This window comes from Achroia grisella, unplaced genomic scaffold (genome assembly GCF_030625045.1).
Source record: "Achroia grisella isolate CSIRO2021 unplaced genomic scaffold, CSIRO_AGI_Agris_v1 utg2506, whole genome shotgun sequence".
NCBI classification, from domain to species: domain Eukaryota; kingdom Metazoa; phylum Arthropoda; class Insecta; order Lepidoptera; family Pyralidae; genus Achroia; species Achroia grisella.
Window position 1 is genome coordinate 680286 of NW_026712741.1, and position 22068 is coordinate 702353.

Genomic DNA, 22068 nt, shown 5'->3' on the forward strand with positions numbered 1-22068 from the left:
AAGCTGTAAATCCACCGACGCGTCTATTGCTGACAGGATAATGCGGCGTTGAAACTCCTTATCATCATCATCATCATCATCACAGTCCGGAAGACGTCCACTGCTGGACATAGGCCTCCCCCAAAGATCTCCACGATGATCGGTCCTACGCTGCTCGCATCCAATGCCTTCCAGCGATCTTGACCAGATCGTCGGTCCACCTTGCTGGAGGCCTTCCTTCTTCTTTCCTTGAAACTCCTTAAGTGAGTTTTAATATTAAAGAATACCGAACGATTGTCTTACGGCTCGTCTGGAGTTTTCAATTACAGACTACGTGCATTTTGAACCATACTGATATAATTAAAGTAGATAAAGAAATAAATCTATGTCATTCAGATAAGTAAAGGTCAGTAATAGACTCAGAAAAATAAAAATATACATAGAAAACACCCAGACAGATACAAACAATCATATTCATGGATACAAATGTACCGTGCGAGAAATCAACTCGGGACCATCGGAAGTAAAGCACCGCGATGTACCTCCGAGGCCGTATAAACATAAACCCTCTCGTTTTAGATATATACGTGGCATGCCCTCACGCTGCCACAACGTAAGCTGTAAATCCACCGACGCGTCTATTGCTGACAGGATAATGCGGCGTTGAAACTCCTTAAGTGAGTTTTAATATTGAAGAATACCGAAGGATTGTCTTACGACTCGTCTGGAGTTTTCAGTTACAGACTACGTGCGTTTTGAACGAAACTGATATGATTAAAGTAGTCAGACTGAGAGGGGAGACGAAGAAATAAATCTAACGCGAGACAATAGTATAGATCAAAAATAGATTTAGTAGAATAAAATTTTTCATTAAGTTTGATGGAAATGGATAATGGAAAATATTTTTAAATTGTTTGCAAGTTTTTATTGAATTGTTGTCTTAACAATTGTTGCGATACACTCTGGTCTCAGAATGTCTTTTCTTTTTATACACTTGTTACCTATATAAATTTGTTTATAAGTTCTTTAATAGGATTCCTGTACTATTTTGTATTGATACACTTTAAGAATAATTTATTTTACCTTTTATTAGCTATCATTACCTGTTAGGGAATATACTCTCTGCTACCAAAATTTTAGGGAAAATACTATGTATATATATATAGGGAAAAATATGTGTGGAAACGTCTGTCACGTACCTGTATGGTTCTGCGGATTTCTTGGGCTTCAGGATCTCGAAGATATCTTCGCTAGCTTTCCAGTTTCACAGTAGGTTTAACACAGTTCTAATTTATTTTAATTCACAACAAAGGCGCGCGCGTCATGGCCGCTGTACGGTCAGTTCAGTACTGTAGGTAAGGGACTCTAATATAATAATCTGTGCTTACGATAGTACAGGGTAGATTTTGAACATTACCTATATAAATATCTAGCTGTTCTTGCAACTTCGTCCGCGTGGAATTTAACTTTATTTTTCTAAAATAAAGTAGTCTGAAGAACTACAAATTATTTTGTTCGTCTTAATTCATTCGTACAATTAGGTACTGACAGGTTCAAACTAATACATTTACATCCTGCATCATCCCTTATTATATCCCCATGGGGGTTGAATTTATCAAAATCCCATTTAAGCGAACATCTTCATCATAGTAGCTCCAATCTTTAATTTCAGTTCAATCAGTCGAAAATCAAAGAATCAAAGAATTAATCATGAATCTCATGAAAATCATGAGGTCAGCTCAGTTAGCCCATCGTGACAAATTCGTATGGAGATCAACTTGATGCAATGTATCATTTGCTAGCAATGGAGTTATAGTAAAAATGGATGAAAATAAACAGATGTATAGGCGTTTGTTATTGCAGAGTATAATACAGACAGAAGTATTATAAAACAAAATGTATATAAAGAACATCATATTTTGAATATGGGTAAGAGAATATAAAAACTGCCAGTGATTCTCATTGTAGGTTTAACAGTTATTAATCCACAATACTAACAGCACCCTCCTCTCTATACATATCAAAAGCAGTGTTTCTACAAATAATAACAATAATCTCAGGACAATTCACACAGCGCCATCTAGACCCAAGTTAAGCTAGCTAACGCTTGCGTTATGGGTACTAGATAACTGATGCTTATACATAGATATATATTTTTTTGTAAATTCATATTCAAATTCAAAAATCATTTATTCCTGTAGGACATTTTAGCTGTTTATGAACGTCAAGTTTTTACATTATATTTTTTTCCCTACTGTCCAGTTTGGAATATAGATCCAATTGAGAAGAACTGGCAAGAAACTCAATACATACATATTATACATAGAAAACACCCAGACCGATACAAACAGTCATACTCATGAATACAAATGTTTGTGCTGTGCGAGGAATCGAACCCGTGACCATCGGTCGTAAAGCAGTGTACTAGAACGCTAGAACACCGAGGTCGTCGTCCTTATTAATCCACATTACTAACAATTGCTCCTCTCTATACATATCAAAAGCAGTGTTTCTACAATAAACAATATAAAATACATTTAAACAATACACTGCAAGTAGTTTCGTTTGCTTTTAACAAAACTATAGACAAGGACTCCTTATCATTGAATAATACGAGCGTGATGAATAATAATTCGTTACAGAATCATAAACTAATGAACCCGTTCAAGGGACGTGTATAAGTAACGAATATCGTGTTTAGACAGGTGCCGACTACAAAAATAGCACTAGATATTGATAGAGTCGAAACTGGGGGCAGGGCCTCGAAATGATATGAACTGGTGAGACATACCTGCTAAGATGCGGAACCCTCGCTTAGAATAGTCCCCCTAGTCGGAGATCACCAGTGTAATGAAGTATAACTGTAAATTTATACCATAACTAGTTGACCCGAGAAACTTATCACACTTATGTTAGAATTCACATCATTAATGTAGAAAATATCCGATATTTTAAAAATATATTAAAAGAAGGATAGTTTGTTTTTAGTACTAAGAAGTACCCAATGTAAAGATTATTACGAATATTGTAAATAGCGCCATCTAGTATTTATTGACCAACCTACTACATTAACTTTGGTCTAGAAATACGATGTCGGTAGTTGAATAAATCTCTTTCGTTGCGTGAGCCACGGCATTCAGTCGACGGGCGCAGTGCGTGCCGGTTGTGTTTTGGATACTAAAGTGAATTGTATTAGAAATGGGTATATCCCGATCTTAATTGGGTCTGGGGAGAAGCTGGAATTAGTGAAGGTGAGTGTTAATGCATTCTAAAAGGGCCTTTTAAACCTACACCCGTGTCACAAGTCACGGTCGCTACTTGGGGTTTCCCTTGCGATAGCCGGCTTCAAAGCCTCAGTCGTCCATCATAATTAGTGCTTCTTACACTTATTCGATATTTACCATCATATCTCGTCCAATGTACATAATATATTTTTAAATTATAGTATATGTGTTACTCTGATGTATAAGCTATATTACTGTAAAGTTTCATCAAAATCTATTTAGTAGTTTTTACGTGAAAGAGTAACAAATATCCGTCCATACTCACAAACTTACGCGTTTATAATATTAGAAAGATTCAATATAATTATTATAACACTTTATTGCACCAACATATAAAGGACATGAACAAATTAAAAACAAAAAAAAAACACTAAGTACAAAAGGCGGTCTTGTCGCTAATGCAATCTCTTACAGACAACCTTTGGAAAGAGAGTATTTACAAAAAAAAAATAGAGCAGGTGGCGCATTAGTGGAAACATAAAAATTGTATACACTTTTTAAAATCACTAGTATCCTGACGACTTAGGCGTAATGCCGGTTAGTCAGGGAGAGAAACACCTCAATGCCTACAATATTCACAATTATCTATCTCTTATTTGTTTTTATAATAATATCAACACTTTCGCTCCAAAACTCCCGCTGCCTCCGTTCAATCGTCCGTCATCCACTTGTCAATGTCACATAGATTACTTTGGCTCTGGCCTCTGACGTTCCGTTTCAGGTTACATGATTATTGACTTTACCACTTTTAATTAATGGTGCGTCACACGATAGTTAACAGTCGGCCATCCTGCAATAGTGTCTGGCCCAGACACATAGGTAACTGATGAGCGTAGTCATGCTTATCAAAGGATATAGTGTCTACAGGATCATATAACAAATACTTAACTAAATAAACTAAAGATACACATTACTTTCATAACATTGACTATCTTAGTATACTGTCAAAGGTTTACAATCTAAAATCAATACTAACAGAGCTAAGTTTCGGCATGCATTCAGAATGCACAAAATATAACATAACATATATTAATTTACATAATCCAAATCACCCAAAAACATGAACAACCTTTTAGAGTAACATACAATTATTTGGCGGTGATTGACTTCTATGAGTCAGACTGTAACATATCACCATCACAATGTAAGTTTCCGATCTTATGAACATTGCATTTTTTTTTATACCTCCAAAATAGAACTTGACATTTCTCATCATGAATATTTTAACGGATAAATTTAACATATCACATTACAAAAGGTAAAACTTAATTACCTACATATATAGAGAAAAAAATATAAAGAGAAAGTAATATTCTCGTGACATAAAATTAGAACAAAATCGCTGCCTGCCTTCACCTCACCAATAGAAAATAACAGGTCAATATTATTCAAGTGGTTCTAATACCCTCAATACTACTACTACTATTTTACTTCGACGATACTCTTGATTTACCAGAGAATTATTTTAATATAACATAATTCATTGAATTTCAGTTATGATTTACTTAACAATACCATCAGCTCACTGGTCAAGTAATCTATTGCACCCTTTGAACCCTGTACATTTAGGGAACTATAAATGATTGTAGATACTGATCTCAATTTTCTTTACAACACCAGTTTAACATAAACCAAAACCCACTGTTCCAGATTAATGTGAAATAGAAATAATCTTTATTCAAACAAACTTAATATAAGCACTTTTGAGTAGTCAAGATTTTTGAATCTATCGCTTATTCGGAACGCAGATTCATCACAAGAGGAATAAACAAGAAACCTGTGTGTTGCTCTTTTAAATAAATATTGATTTACTTATATTTAATTAACAACAAGGATTAGGCGTGCGGCAATCAACATAAAAACCGCTACGCACTTAATCTCCGTTCAATCAGACAACATTGACAGCGCTATGAATTTCAAGTTAGATATTTTCTAAAAAAAACACTGATTTATAAATGATGACATTTATAAATTTTTCAATTTTATAATAAGCTTTTTTGTTTTTACAAAGAAAATATTTTATGACACATTTGATTTCTTTTTCTGGCAAATTGAGTACAGACTCTGGGAGTTTGTTGTAAAACCTTGCGCAATTTCCATAAAACGAATTACTAACTTTCGTCAAACGAACGTGAGTTTAGTAAGCCTACTATTCACTTTATATTTTATCGATGGTATTCGTAGCCACTTCGGCCATCCAACGTTATCGAAGGGCCTCATTCGATATTATCATAACAGTTAACATCGGGTAATATAATAAAATTAAAATCATATAAAATTTAGTTTGAGATACTTTACATACTTAAAATATGAAAGTTGCCACTGACAACTACACATTACATTTCAACATCATGAATTCATGTCTTTGTTATATTTTTCCGCCTTAAGTTGTATCACTTAATTTTTCACACCAGGTACTAGTCAGCATCTCTGCAAACACGGCTGCCTAGCTAATTAGTGAAATAGCTGTAAAACAAAACATTAAAAAAATGCCACCGCTTGCCCACTATGACTACGGTCTCAACAGATCTGGATTTTATTAGACTCAGCCACCGCTTGCCCGCACAAGGAGCTACGGCCTCAAACTGGTCAAATTCTCATTAGACTCAGCCACCGCTTGCCCACACAAGGAGCTACGGCCTCAAACTGGTCAGATTCTCATTAGACTCAGCCACTGCTTGCCGCCACAAGGAACTACGGCCTCCAACTGAAACACATCAAATATTTAACAACTGGTCATTTTCTCAATGAGGCATTCACCGCTTGCGCACGCAAGGAGTTACGGCCTCCAACTAGTCATATTCTTTATGGTACTATGCTATTTTTACTTCAGCCTCAAGTGCTCTACATTGCAACTCAACTATGGGTTATATGCACTCCCATCAAAATTTACTATTACTTTTTATTCTATTACATATCTTTAAGAACTGGATTTCCTGGTTCCATTTTACTATTTCTCCGACGCTTTAAAGGACTTTATAACATTTAATCATAAGTTAATTCAATTTAATTATGTACCAAATTCGAATTATATATCTGGTTGATATATATCTAGTATCTACCAATTTCTGAACGAACATGCAATATATTACTACCACATACCCTACTCCTATTATTATCTACCAAATCTTGAGTAGCATCAACAAAAAGCGAGTCGTTCGTTGTACGTCGCATTGAGCACACGCGGATCCCCATTTTCTCCGTGAACTAACGTATACGGAACCATCAGCCGCGATCTCAGCGCAATCATCTCATCAGTATATCATCAAATCTAAATCACCATCATTTACCTTAAAATCCATAAATCGTATATATATAATTATTATATTAATTTCATAATTTCATCAAAGTATTGCAAATCATTTTTCATTGTCATATCAACCGCCCGTTCTATTAGCCATTTTGCTCATAATTCAGCTTGTCATCGATTGTAACTCATCATTGTATCACTAGCATTCCTTAATCTTTCAGATCTATTCGTTCATGTGCAACTCTTCACCGCGTATATTTACCGACTATTTTCCATAGAGGTGTATCAAATTTTACCTTGTGATCGTCCTTACTACAATCTTGCAGTGTAACTATCTTGTACACCTCGAGCGCTTTATTCATAATATTTCTAAAGTGTCTGTATACGGTGTCTGGGTTCTATAAATTAGCACCTCTTCTAATTTCCCATTAATTACAACAGACACATAAAATCAATTCTGAAAGGATTAATTTCAATTTAAACTATTTAGTTAGTACAATAGTCAATCCGATTTCTCCAAAGGGCGTTCAGCCACACATACAAGTGCATATAGGTGCTCAGACTAATCTATGGAATCAAATGCCCAGCATTTGATTGAGTTGATCATTACTTATAAAAATTTTAACTTCCGTCGTCGTCAAAGACAACGCTTTAAATTTAATTCAATCTTATTTATCTGATCAATATCAACTAAATATTTGAAAACAACATCACCGTTATTATTATAAACTTCCAATATCTCTACACCTGTAATTTTGTACAATTCAACATTAAAACACCCTCACTTATTTAATACATCCGTTCTCGTATGCTATGCAAGTGACAACATCAATTCTTATATGTTGATGAGTTTACTATTAAAAGCCTTAGTTAACACTTTTATTTTACTTCAACTCAACAGTTATGTCAAAAGTGACAATGGTCTAAATACCACATCCAATCTCATATTCCAGTCAATTGAGTCAACATGTATACCAACAATTCTTACATGCTCGTTAATTTAGCATTATACACTTCGATTATACTCTTTTTTTTTTCAACCAATTAAAATCTTAATAGATACAATATCTCAAGATTTAACAAAGGTTAACTAGAAATTAATAAAATTGGCAAAACCATCTACAACAGTAATTTATAACTGTAAACTGTAATCTATTGTTAACAATATTTAACTTTTCTTATATATTCCTGGGATTAAATTGACAGATATAGCCTTACTTCCACAACTTATATTGTCTCTCATTTTATTTGTATTGGATATAAAGGTCTCTTAAAACAGTTATAGGTTCAATAGGATCCTTTCAACTTAAATCTAGTATACCCATGTACACTTTTCAAAACTTTAATGCTCATACATTTAACAACAATCAATTGTCCTTTTGTTTTTGTTTTTCTTTTAACTACCTGTGCTTCTTAAATTTGTATTCACTATAATACCATTATAATTAAAGAACAATGGCTCAGCTCGCAAACATCTTCTCAACAAATAATTCTCTATAACATGTAAAACTTACAACTTAGACCATGCAGTATTTATTTTTCATTCTACATATATGCTATTCATAAAGTAGTTTATTATCCATCAGTAAACCATATAAAAATCTCATAAATTACGCCAGTATCCATATTCATAAACCAGCTCGTCCATACTGACTATCCATGTCTCTCTCTATGGAAGTTTGCATCCAGTCTTCTCCTGCTGTTTCCTTTTTTTTTCTTATGTCATCTGCTTATCTTTTTTCTGCTGTCCTACGTTTCTTTTGTCTGTCGTCTCTGCCATTTTCTTATATATATATATATATGGCTTATAAATTTTTCATTTCATTATATGGCGTCCTACAATCCAATCAATCACAATACTATTTAAATGTTAAATAGGCATTACTATATGTATTTATACCTGTACATATGATACAATTTTCTTTTGAATCATTACTATTTATATATTTTTTTCTTCTATAAATTATACTGATACTGTGCTTGTGAATCACTGTTCATCCCAACGGATACCAACATCTCACTTTCAATCTAAGTTACATTTGCAGTGATTAACTTGTGTTCACAAGATATTGAGGATTTTTCCTATTATTTTTTTTTTTTTTTTTTTTACTTATATATTCCTGTCAGCTATACCGAAATCACCATGCACTGTCCTCTACAGTACAGTAGATTCACAGAAGCAAATTGGAAGCTTGCCACAGTATAGAAGTGCTATCTTCATAAAACCGACTAACTTCAGTCTCATCCTCTTTGGTAACAAAGTTATATTACATAAAACAAACCACATGCTTATAAAGGCATAGCATAAAACACCAACAATCAGGAATTCTCATAAATATATAACGGTTGTATAGAATGGGAACGAATTTCCATGCATGGACAATTATGCAGCCTATTAATAACCACATTACCAAGGTCATCAGCAAAGTTTTCTAGAATATCCATATCTCTTTACTTTCCTAACAATCTTGTCTGTCTGTGTCTCATAATTTTCCTCTATAATAATTTTAAAGCTTATGTACTTTGAATATCTTAACATTGCCTCCCACAGAGACTATTTAATAATAACTAATTAATATACAGAAACTTCATTAGTCAAATCATAAAATATTTTATAATCCTGTTGTATACAAATACATAAAAGGTAAGTTACATAAACCATTTAAAAATACTACAGCTTACATGTATTCACTTAATTCTCTCCCATCTGTCCATACCTATATACAACAAAAGAGTGCTATGCACTCATTTATTTCCATTTTCCTGCCATAATATCTGAATTATAAAGTTTATTATCCAAATTTCACAATTCTAGACCACACTGTTTGACACAATCCATGTGCTAACTTCAAGATGAGTTCATTATTAACTCATGAATGCTTTAAATCAGTTATTATCATCTTCTGATATACATTTATTTATATTAATATTCAATAATATATTCTATATATTCTATTTTTTTTTTTTATTATTATCTGTACTTCACAAATATATAATACAATTTGAATTTAAACAATTATGATTTCCTCCTTGGTTGACATTTCAATTCCAATACAGATTTAACAATGAATCTGTCCACTTTATAGTTTCTTAGTACATTCTACAAATGACACTAAATAATAAAACTCAATGGATAACTTCTTCAGTTCATGAGCTTATGCAGTACACAAGATTGAACAATATAGCAATACATTGCAATATATTACAATAGTCTATTTTCATTATTGTGATAACAATTGTCTTATGTTGTACATATTCATAACACTAATAGTAAATTTAAAGAAAAACTTGTTGCTCAAGTCTTGTTTAGAAAATTCAAGAGGTTTCTTGTACAATCAATAATACAATCAAGAGTCAACAACATTAATTTCTGGCTTTACCAAAAGCTTTTCTTTAGGTTAAAAGACAACTTCATAAATTATAAAACTAAACTAAAGTCAACAAGTCTTTTGTACAATCAAGACCCAACAACATCCATTTCTGGCTTTACCAAAAGCCTTTCTTTAGGTTAAAAGACAACTTCATAGTTTACAAAACTGAACCATGTAAGAATAGTCTTACCTGTAATCTATCACTTTCTAACATGTCATATATTAATTGGGTGCTTATAAATTCCAACAATCACTTACTAAACATTGTCTCAAATGACAAATGTACATAGCTACAGGTACCTGTACAGGACCTTTAAGTACCTTTATTGATCAACAATGGCTGCTAAGGGCCATTCTAATGAATTTCAAGAGAAGCATCAAAGAAGTGAACCAATTGCTCAAACATATAATACACTCATTATGAGCATACATATAATATATAATTCCAGCATAATATGACACCTTTGAGGAATTGGATATCATCTCTAGGTGCTTTTTCAACACATTAATAATCAATATCATATGATTATGATAACCTTGAGGATCCTAATAGATCTCAATTGGATTTTATACTAATTAATAATTAAATAAGGAACTATTAATAATAATAGTTTACAGTTATTCAGTTTTTAACATTGGAGTTTACTACCAATTGTTAGCCATTGCTATATATATATACATTTATAAAATTCAAAACACAGCAAGAAATAAATATAATAATTGTACTATCAGAGTTAAGTACTATTTTCACTGAGAGCTTCACAGCTAATCATGAGGTAGCATCTAAAATGTCTTTAATATGTAATATTATGAAATATAACATGTTATGTAGCTTGTATCAGTTTATGTCAACAATATACTGTGTCTATCTATATTAATATGCTTTATAATTCATTAATAAACACATATCAAAGTATCAACCAAAATAATATATATATGACAGTATCTTATTTTGGGACTATAACCACAATTAAGACATATACCTGGACTATGCCTGTGATTGTCATTTATCTGAAATGGGATCATCAAACATATATGTGTACCTATGTAAAGAAATAATAACAATTCTTCAATTCAATTCACGTAGAACAAACACACAAAACTGAACAGTAAGTTTGACTAATTTACTGTGAATTAGCAACAAACTCAGCAATACCATTACACTGTTTATATGTATAACATGGTATGTGTTCTCATGTTCAACCTGTATGTCAACATAGTTAATGTAACTGTTTCTAATCTGTTGATATCCTATCATACTCTATCATAGGCATTAATAACATAACAATAGTTACTCTGTATTTTAAACTAATTAGATAGCCATGTTGTTCTATACTTAATGTATTCATAATACTTCTTTCTTAGGTATATTGTATACCTCAATATCGTGCTACATGTCATGTCATTACTCTCGCAAGTTATCGTACATACTAAATCTATTTAATATGTAGAAAGCAATTCATCCAAAAGTTCAATAAAACAAGTGAGAAACTGCGTTTAATGGTATGCGTGTTATTAACGTAAATTCACTTACCACAACTTTTAGTCAGAATTACCTTACAGTCGAATTTGTAGGCGGGATTGGTACCGCTTCTGAACTTTTAAAATCACTAGTATCCTGACGACTTAGGCGTAATGCCGGTTAGTCAGGGAGAGAAACACCTCAATGCCTACAATATTCACAATTATCTATCTCTTATTTGTTTTTATAATAATATCAACACTTTCGCTCCAAAACTCCCGCTGCCTCCGTTCAATCGTCCGTCATCCACTTGTCAATGTCACATAGATTACTTTGGCTCTGGCCTCTGACGTTCCGTTTCAGGTTACATGATTATTGACTTTACAACTTTTAATTAATGGTGCGTCACACGATAGTTAACACACTTATGTAAACAAAATAAAATATAGTACATACACAAATTTACATATAATAATAATTAATCATTTTAATTTTAATTTCGATAACAGTTTTAATTTTAATGAATTAGTCAGTCAGTATGTTATATACCTGATCAGACGCGGAGCCCTCGCTTAGAATTCTTGTGTGAGAACTCTCTCCCTCTTGTCTGAGAATCCCCTTTTTGGATAACTGCAATAAAACGCCGTATAACTATTAATTTATATCAAAATAAATTGAACATAAATACATGTAAATAAATAAATTTGTATCATTTTAGAATAGAATAGAAAATCATTTAATCAAATAAACTTAATTTAAGTACTTTTGAATAGTCATAACAATTTGTTTTTTATCTACCACTCGTTCGGAAAGCTGTCTCATCACAAGTAATTGTAACGATTAAATAAAAATATAAACTGCACGTAACCCCCCGGGTGGTGTTTCAAGCTTCCATATGCAGAGGTAAACCCGTTCAGCATCAGCTTCAACCCCATGCCACCATAGCAGTGTAAAAGAAATAAGAAGAATATATATCATATTTGTATGATACGATCTATATATGTATATATAACTCAAAGGTGACTGACATAGTGATCTATCAATGCACAGCCCAAACCACTGGACGGATCGTACTGAAATTTGGCATGCAGGTAGATGTTATGACGTAGGCATCCGCTAAGAAAGAATTTTGATTAATTCTACCCCCAAGGGGATAAAATAGGGGTTGAATGTTTCTATGAATCTTTGTCAACTTTAAACCGATCGGGCTGAGTTTTTCTATGCATAAAGCTACTATGACGTAGGTATCCCATAAGAAAGGATTTTGATAAATTCCACCCCTAAGGGGATAAATTAACGCAAGCGTAGCCGCGGGCAGAATGTAGTTTATAAATAATAGTAGATCGGCCATTACATATCCACTATCATTACTCACAATACACGGAACATTTTGTATCATTACGTGAAATGGAACGATCAGACGTTTTCAATATAATAAACTATACACTCGGTCCCGTTGGATCCGGGGACCGGGTCTCGGGACCCTTTCAACTTTCTGCTCCCCGGGGAATAACCAGAAAAGCAACGATTGTATTGTAGAATTCACAAATAGGGATGCGACTGATGACGTTACTAGCCGATAGAAAATCGATTGTTAAGGCAGTATGCGATACCTTTAGACCTTTAGAGGTTAAGTGATCGTTTGTTTATTTAAATTTAAAATTTTTAAAAATATTTTTAGGTGACACAATTTTTACTAAATTCATATACAGCTGTTAAAGCCTCAGAGGTCACTTACTTGAATGTTAATTTATTCATATTCAAAATTAAAAAAAATATATTTTTAATTACAAATATGATTTGATCCGAAAAAAAAATCTATATACTTGTATCAGTTATCTAGTACCCGCAATACAAGCTTTAGCTAGCCTAACTTGGGACTAAATGGCGCTGTGTGAATTGTCCTGAGATTATTAATATTATCTAAATATGTATATATAACTCAAAGGTGACTGACTGACATAGTGATCTATCAACGCACAGCCCAAACCACTGGACGGATCGGGCTGAAATTAGGCATGCAGGTAGATGTTATAACATGGGCATCCGCTAAGAAAGGATTTCTATTAATTCAACCCCTAAGGGAATAAAATAGGGGATGAAAATTTGTATGAAAGTTTGTTAATTTTAAACCGATCGGGCTGAGACTTTGCATGTTATGCATGCAAAGTCTCAGCCCGCTACCATGATATAGGCATCCCCTAAGAAAGGATTTTGATAAATTTCATCCCTAAGGGGATAAATAGACACGGGCCAAGCCGCGGGCAACAGCTAGTTATTAAATATTTGTAATGTGTGGAATCACAACACTATCTAAACGCAAGTTAAGCTAAAGCTTATTTTATGGGTACTAAATGACTGATACATAGACATATATATTTTGAAAATACATACATATTACACATAGAAAACATTAAGACTGATACAGAAAATCATATTCATGAATAAAATATTTGTACCGTGCGAGGAATCGAACCCGCGGCCATTCGAAGTAAGGTTGTTATTTCAATTTTCAATCGATAAATCAAGTAATCGATTTATTAATCGATACAATCGAGTAAGACTACGAGTGAATAGAGTCGAATGGACATCACTCAATCTCATTACTCGTGATAGTCACGTGGGCTGTGATTTGTGAGACCATTTGTATGTTTGTCACGTGAATATAGACCTTACGTGTTATTTGCTGTAATAAATAAATAAGTTAAAAGAATTCATTTTATTTATTATACCTATTTATTTGTTATCTTAAATAAACAGTAATTATGTCGAAACAAATTAATTAATTTATATATTTGATACCTTTAATAAGCCTATAACCCATATAATTATTACATAGTATAAAACAAAGTCGCAGTCGCTGTCTGTCCCTATGTATGCTTAAATCTTTAAAAACACGCAACGGATTTTGAAGCGGTTTTCTAACAGATAGAGTGATTCAAGAGGAAGGTTTACATATATAATACATGTACACCCGGGCGAAGCTGGGGCACGTAGCTAGTATAATATAAAATAAAGTCGCTGTCGCTGTCTGTCCGTCCCGATGTATGCTTAAATCTTTAAAACTACGCAACGGATTTTGAAGCGGTTTTCTAACAGATAGAGTGATTCAAGAGGAAGGTTTACATATATAATACATGTACACCCGGGCGAAGCTGGGGCATGTAGCTAGTATAATATAAAATAAAGTCGCTGTCGCTGTCTGTCCGTCCCGATGTATGCTTAAATCTTTAAAACCACGCAACGGATTTTGAAGCGGTTTTCTAACAGATAGAGTGATTCAAGAGGAAGGTTTATATATATAATACATGTACACCCGGGCGAAGCTGGGGCATGTAGCTAGTATAATATAAAATAAAGTTGCTTCCGCTATCTGTTCGTTTAGATCTTTTAAACTACACAACGCATTTTAATGCAGTTTTTAGCAATACATAGAGTGATTCAAGAGGAAGCTTTATATGAATATTACATGTACATCTGTGCGGAGCCAGGGCTGTTAGGTAGTTAATAAATAATTTTGAGTTTAAGTATGACAATCCGCCTTATTGTAACGATACATGTGTCCTTTGTTATATTGTTTGTTCTTCTTCTTTACTGTACGTTGCAAATAAAGTATATTCTATCTTCTATCTATCTATCTAAACAAAAATAATGAGTTTAATTTAAAAAATATATTAGATTATTGCTAAATGACGTCATTCCTCGGCCGTTTAATTTAAAACTGAATAGCCGTGCTCAAAATTCCTATCTCACCAGAGAGTAATTTCTCATTTTTCCCCTTTAACCTTTTAATATGCATCAAATGGTATGAAAATTATACAATATTGAGAAAATTATTTCGTACAAGCCAATGTCGACTGTATGCCCATGCTTTTAGGAAAGAGTTTCATTTAACGGTAGGGTTACGACGAAGGAAATATAGTTTTTAGTTGCATTATAACAGTTGCGTGAAACTAATTTGAATATAAAAGCACTTAGTCACTATCATGTATATATTATTAGTTGTAAGTAAGTAGAAAAAAGAAATCTTAATAATATTATAAACTCGAAAGTTTGTACGTATGGATGTTTGTTACTCTTTCACGCAAAAACTACTGAACGCATTTTGATGAAACTTTACAGTAACATAGCTTATATATCAGAATAACATATAGGCTATAAATTCCGCGCAGGTGAAACCGGCACAGGTAGTATCATTACATAGTATAAAACAAAGTCGCTGTCGCTGTCTGTCCCTATGTATGATAAATCTTTAAAACTACGCAACGGATTTTGAAGCGGTTTTTTTAATAGATAGAGTGATTCTAGAGGTGTATAATATGAATGTGGATGGATGTAAAGGGAGGGGACGCCCTAAGAAAAGATGGATGGATTGTGTGAAAGATGATATGAATAAAAGAAGAGTATGTTTAGATATGACGACTGATAGAGAGCAGTGGAAGAGAATGACATACTGCGCCGACCCCAAATAATGGGATAAAGGCAAGGCAATGATGATGATGAGAGTGATTCTAGAGGAAGATTTATATATATAATACATGTACATCCGGGTGAAGCCTGGGCGAGTAGTTAGTATAATAATAATTTATAATTAATTTTTTTATAATTTATTTATTTCATTGACATAGATGTTTTACAATTTTTTTTTTTTTTACATTACAACGATCACTTATTCTTATTTATATATTTCCTTAAGCCGGGGCTGGGATCTCCTTGTAAGCATAATTAAACACTTGTGATAGGAGATCACGCTCTTCTAGGGTTATTTATTATTATATTAAGAATTTGTTTCTGTTTGTACTGTAAAAGACTGTGTGTGTGTGTGTGTGTGTGTGTGTGTGTGTGTGTGTGTGTGTGTGTGTGTATGTATATGTAAGTGTGGAAGGGTGTTGGGTGCAAATGTATGTTTATTAAAATATTATAATCATTGTATATATATATTACATTGTGACTACATTCCTCAAGACTACAGTCCAATTGCCCATAGACCATGCTGTCATCCAGAACTATACAAAATAGCTTCAATTTCGTTATAGTTTTTAGATTTTAGCCATTTTGTTAAAACTTTTTTACAGGTATAAAGATTCATAGGGTAGATGTTAAGAATTTTATTTACAGCGTTATAAATATAAGTCGATTGTTTACCAAACTGTCGACTTATATTTATAACTAAGTGTAGGAACAACCCCTATATTTTTTTTACTAACATATAAAAATAATAATAATGTAAATAGTTTAGAGTATAATTTAATATAATTTTAATGACATAATTTTAACGCGGCATCGTTTGCGCTATTTGCAAACGAAGCCGCGGGTACAACTAGTTATAAAATAAGGTAGATAGAGAGGCTCTGGACTCTAATAATTAAAAAAATAGATTTTAAATGTTGGCATTATTGACATGGCATTACATGCCAACATTTACATGCTTCTCACGAGACTACAGCATGGGGTTTTTCAAGAAGGGTATATTAAGGTTTCTTAAGGGTCGGCAACGCGCATAACACCCCTGTAGTTTCAGGCGTCCATAGGGTACGGTAATCAATCTGATGGTATCAGATGGGCCGTATGCTTGCGTAGTATAAAAAAAACATGATCCATATACTTTAGGATCAGATGGGCCGTATGCTTGCGTAGTATAAAAAAAACATGATCCATGTACTTTAGGATCAGATGGGCCGTATGCTTGCGTAGTATAAAAAAAAACATGATCCATGTACTTTAGGATCAGATGGGCCGTATGCTTGCGTAGTATAAAAAAAACATGATCCATGTACTTTAGGATCAGATGGACTGTATGCTTGCGTAGTATAAAAAAAACATGATCCATATACTTTAGGATCAGATGGGCCGTATCCTTGCGTAGTATAAAAACACAAGATCATATAGATTTTTTTATATATTCTAATTTTGCTTAATCAAGTATTGTGTATGTGAATGTTCACTCAATACAGCATTTAATATATGACAGGAGTCTCGTTGCCATATAAACCAGCCTTGGGGCCCGACTTATAAGCGAAGGTAAACGAGCTTGATTAAACACGCCTGCGAGGAATCCACGAAATTCATACGTTGAAATTACTCATAAGCAATGTAGGATACATCGCAATGTGATGTTTATTACATTTGAATTGGAGTTCATTTTCTTAATTATAAAAATAAAATTTCCAAATATAATAAATTTTTAATATTTCGGGTCGACGTAATATGTTTTTCTCTTCCATTCATCTCTGTTCGCAGTCATCTCGTTATTTACTCCCTTTCTCACCATGTCATCTTTCACACTAATATTCAATTGTATTGAGTTTATTTGAATAAATATTATTTCTATTTAGAATAGAATAGAATAGAAAATCATTTATTCAAATAAACTTAATTTAAGCATTTTTGAATAGTCATAACAATTTTTTTTTATCTACCGCTCGTTCGGAAAGCTGTCTCATCACAAGAAGAACGAGCAAGAAACTTGTGTGTTGCTCTTTTAAATAATCCTTGTAAGTTTACATTTACAAGTCGAAACGCGTGAATACAAACTACCAACCAGCACAATTTTTTTTGGGTCAAATATAAATATACAATAGGATTAAATCAGTCGTAGTGATAAGAGCAGACCAGTCCCTACAAGCAGCACTCGTTCACCAATATGACGGATGAGCCAGCCATCACTGCGCTCGACTATATCTTAGGGAGCCCAATGACCCGGCCCACCACGCCATCACATATCTGTCCATGTATGCCGAGACCTGACCAGCGCTACTGAATGCGTTACGATCTTCTCTATTGGTGATCAAATTCTAACATTTATTGAATATACACAATATCAGTCGTTGCGTGACGTCGTACGGTGCGCACGCGCTCTTATCTTTTGTACGTTAATTAATTAAATGTTGACAATGTCAACTGCTGTAAAATGTGTTCATTGCAACATAGTTATTAACGAGGTGCTGGCTTTCGTTCAATCGAAAATCGACGTGATGGATGAAGAGAGCATAACACGATTGTGCATAGACACCTTCACGGAGAAGGAAATTGATGCGGCTAAGGATTTGCTGTTCGACTCTGTTTCTTCAATTAAGAAAATAACGAGGAAAGGTGATAGAAAATGTCAACGTAATATTCAAGATATTATTAGTACTCTGAAAGCGGTGGATCCTGAAAACATTCCAATTTTTGTGGCGAAAGAACTTCACCGATTACCCCCCGTTACCTTTGATCATATTGATGTAACACGGTTGTTAAAGGATATAATTATAATGCAGAATGAGCTAAAAATAATGAAAACTAATTACGCGACAATAGAACAAGTGAGTCAATTACGATCAGAGATAGAAAATATAAAATTAGCATCAATTGTGAATAATTTTGAATGCAATATAAATACAAGAAGAGGAGGGTATTTTAATCGTGATGATTGTGAATTAGATAGTGGTCCGATGGGATTATTATTAAACAATAGCAACAGTACCGCTAACATAGATAGTTCTGCTGCCCGTTGTCAATTCCAACAACAAGACGACAGCAGTAACAGAAAAATGCAATCCGAAATTACGCAAAATATATCAGCTGATTCGAATACTGGATACATAGATACGGGCGAAGCCGCCTGCCACTCGCAGGTAGTTCAACCGCTTTTAAACACACAGCCGAGTATTGTACTCATCTCGCCTGAGTCACCGACAACATGTAATGATAATAAGAGTAATTGTGATTCTGTGACCTTAAAGAAAACGTTATCTATGGCCGATATAGTGCGTAAAGATAATATAAATAAGAATAATGAAAATTGGACCTTAGTAAAGAAACATAAACGCAATAAAAACCATTTCACTGGTAAAATAGGGAAGGCTGTCTGTGACCGAGAGTTAAATTTTAAGGCGGCGGATAAAAAAGTACCTATGTATATAACTAATGTGCATAAAGAAACTGCCGAACGGAGTATTGTGGATTATATACTCAACAAAACAGGAGAACAAGTGACACTTATTAAGTTGTCTATAAAAAATGAAAACAAATATAATGCCTACAAATTTTTTGTACCTACATATAAATTGTCTGTATTTTTGAATGAAACACTGTGGCCAGCGGGTATTGTTTTTCGTCGGTTTGTACACAAGAAGTACGGGACCGCGGATAGACGACCGGACACGATACTTAATAAACAACAATAATATACGACAATAAAAATAGCAAAATAATGAGCTTCAACTGCAAAGGGTTGAAACGTTCTTTGGAAGGTGTAAGATCGCTATGCAACAGGGGAGACATAGTTGCGCTTCAAGAAACCTGGCTGTTGCCTCATGATATTCCCTTGTTGGGGACAATAAGTGACGATTTCTCGTACACTGGGAAGTCTGCGGTGGATACATCAGTCGGCATACTAAGAGGTAGACCTTACGGCGGTGTAGCTATTCTATGGCGAAAAAACGCTTTTTCATCTGTTACTTTTCTGGATTGCGATAATGACCGCTTAATCGCCTGTAAGTTTATGATAAACAGTGAGTGCTCAGTGTTAATAATCTGTGTATATATGCCTACGGAATCAACTGAAAATCTAATTGAATTCACGCAGTGCTTAAGTGAAATATATGCAATTATAGATGGTAGTGAGACAGAGTCAGTTATTATATTGGGTGATTTTAACGCCCACCCGGGAGGTCTGTTTTATAAGGAACTTATGGATTTCAGTGAGGAACAGCAGTGGAGATGCGCTGATATTGAGCATCTGGGCTTAAATTCAGGTACTTACACCTTTATCAGTGATAGTCATGGTTGTTTTCGTTGGCTTGATCATTGCATTACTACAAAATTAAACAGTAATATTATAGTTAAAGTAAATATTCAGTATGATGTATTTTGGTCGGATCATTTTCCTATGGAAATTGAATGTAATTTTAGTTTAGTTAGATATAAGACAAAATTAAAGATGCATACTCCTAATAAAATAATTTGGGGTGACAGAACACTCAACAAATTGACAATTACCGTATTGCATGTAATAATAGCTTAAAAACCATAGATTTCCCGCGGGAATTCCAAGTATGTGCAGATAATATTTGTCATAATTTAGAACATCGTAAAATTTTAGATAAAATGTATACTAATATTGTAACAATTTTACAAAAGTCAGCCTCTGAATGTAATAATTCTACTTATTGTAACAGATGGAAAAATAAAAAACCATTACCAGGCTGGAACAGATTTGTGAGGGGTGTACATAATGAGGCCAAGTTTCACTTTCAAAATTGGGTTTGGCATGGTAGACCGTTAACTGGTTATTTACATGAGAATATGGTTCTCAGTCGTAAAATATACAAATCCAGGTTGAAATGGTGCCAGGATCATTCTGAACAGACTAAAATGGATATGTTGGCTGTATATCGTTCTGAGAAACAATTTAAATATATAATGTACAAATAAACAAAATATAAAACTAAGAGTTGCAGAGCATATTGATTCTGAAAAAGATCCACAAACAATTGCCAACTTGTTTAAACATCACTTTCAGTTAAGTTCGCCTTTGTTATCCTTGCCTTCGCCATCAACCGTGGAAAATAATATTTTTTCTGGGGTTTCACATCGAAATATACATGTTACCTCTAAAGATGTCAAAAATATAATAAATAATATGGAAAGGGGCAAATCACCTGGTCATGACGGTTTAAGTATTGAACATCTTCAAAATGCAGGCTGTCATCTGCCCAGAGTACTGGCTATGTTTTATTCTCTGTGCCTAGGCCATGGCTATCTACCACAGGAACTCATGAGAACTATTGTTGTACCAGTCGTAAAGAGTACGGCAAGTAATATATGTGAAAAAAATAATTATCGCCCTATTTCACTAGCTACTATCTTGGCTAAAATATTTGACAGTCTATTAAACTCGCATCTGAGAAATACTCTTAGTATACATGAGGCTCAGTTTGGTTTTAAGCCTGGCCTTTCTACTGAAACTGCTATATACTGTTTGAAGCACACTGTCAAGTATTATTTAGACCGTAAAACACCTGTAATAGCTTGTTATTTGGATTTATCTAAAGCTTTTGATATGGTATCTTATGAGATCCTGTGGGAGAAGCTTCAGAGACAAAATATTTCCAGTGAACTTGTTACAATATTTAAGTACTGGTATGATAACCAAATTAACATTATTAAATGGGCGGATTGTTTTTCAGATGAGTACAAACTGGAGTGTGGGGTGAGACAAGGTGGTATATCCTCACCCACACTTTTTAATGTGTACATTAATAGCCTGATCGCTGAACTTAGCAGTATGCATGCTGGCTGTTACATAGATGGAATTGCCGTTAATAATCTGAGTTATGCTGACGACATGGTGCTGCTGAGTCCATCGATTAGTGCGCTACGTAAAATGTTAAATGTTTATATATATATATATATATATTGAAATATAACACAAATAAAAGCGAATTTATGTTTTTCGGTTTAGGTGGTAAAAATACTATAATTCCACCGATTATATTGTATGATGTGCTTATTAATAGAGTAGCCATATTTAGAACATATTATTACCGATGCCCTGAAATATAACGCTGTTATTGAACGTGAACGCAGAGCGCTGGCTGTAAGGGGCAATATGTTGTCTCGCAGGTTCGCTCGTTGTTCGATTGAAGTAAAAATAACATTATTTAAAGCTTACTGTCAATCTTTCTACACGAGCAGCTTGTGGGTTAACTATACGCAGCAGGCATACAGCGCTCTGCG

At 33.7% G+C, this 22068-nt stretch overlaps 3 protein-coding genes across 3 annotated transcripts in view; all 3 read left to right on the forward strand.

Moving 5' to 3' along the window:
• Window positions 1-22068, forward strand: part of LOC131842807 (lachesin-like) — a 163948-nt gene that overhangs the window by 17232 nt on the left and 124648 nt on the right. The gene's annotated exons all lie outside the window — the stretch shown is intronic.
• On the forward strand, window positions 18240-19514 carry LOC131842821 (uncharacterized). Its single transcript, XM_059191387.1, has one exon. It carries the CDS (start codon window positions 18240-18242, stop codon window positions 19512-19514), a length of 1275 nt encoding a protein of 424 aa, XP_059047370.1.
• LOC131842822 (uncharacterized) lies at window positions 19541-20353 on the forward strand. The gene has a single exon (XM_059191388.1). The coding sequence runs from the start codon at window positions 19541-19543 to the stop codon at window positions 20351-20353; it is 813 nt and encodes a 270-aa protein (XP_059047371.1).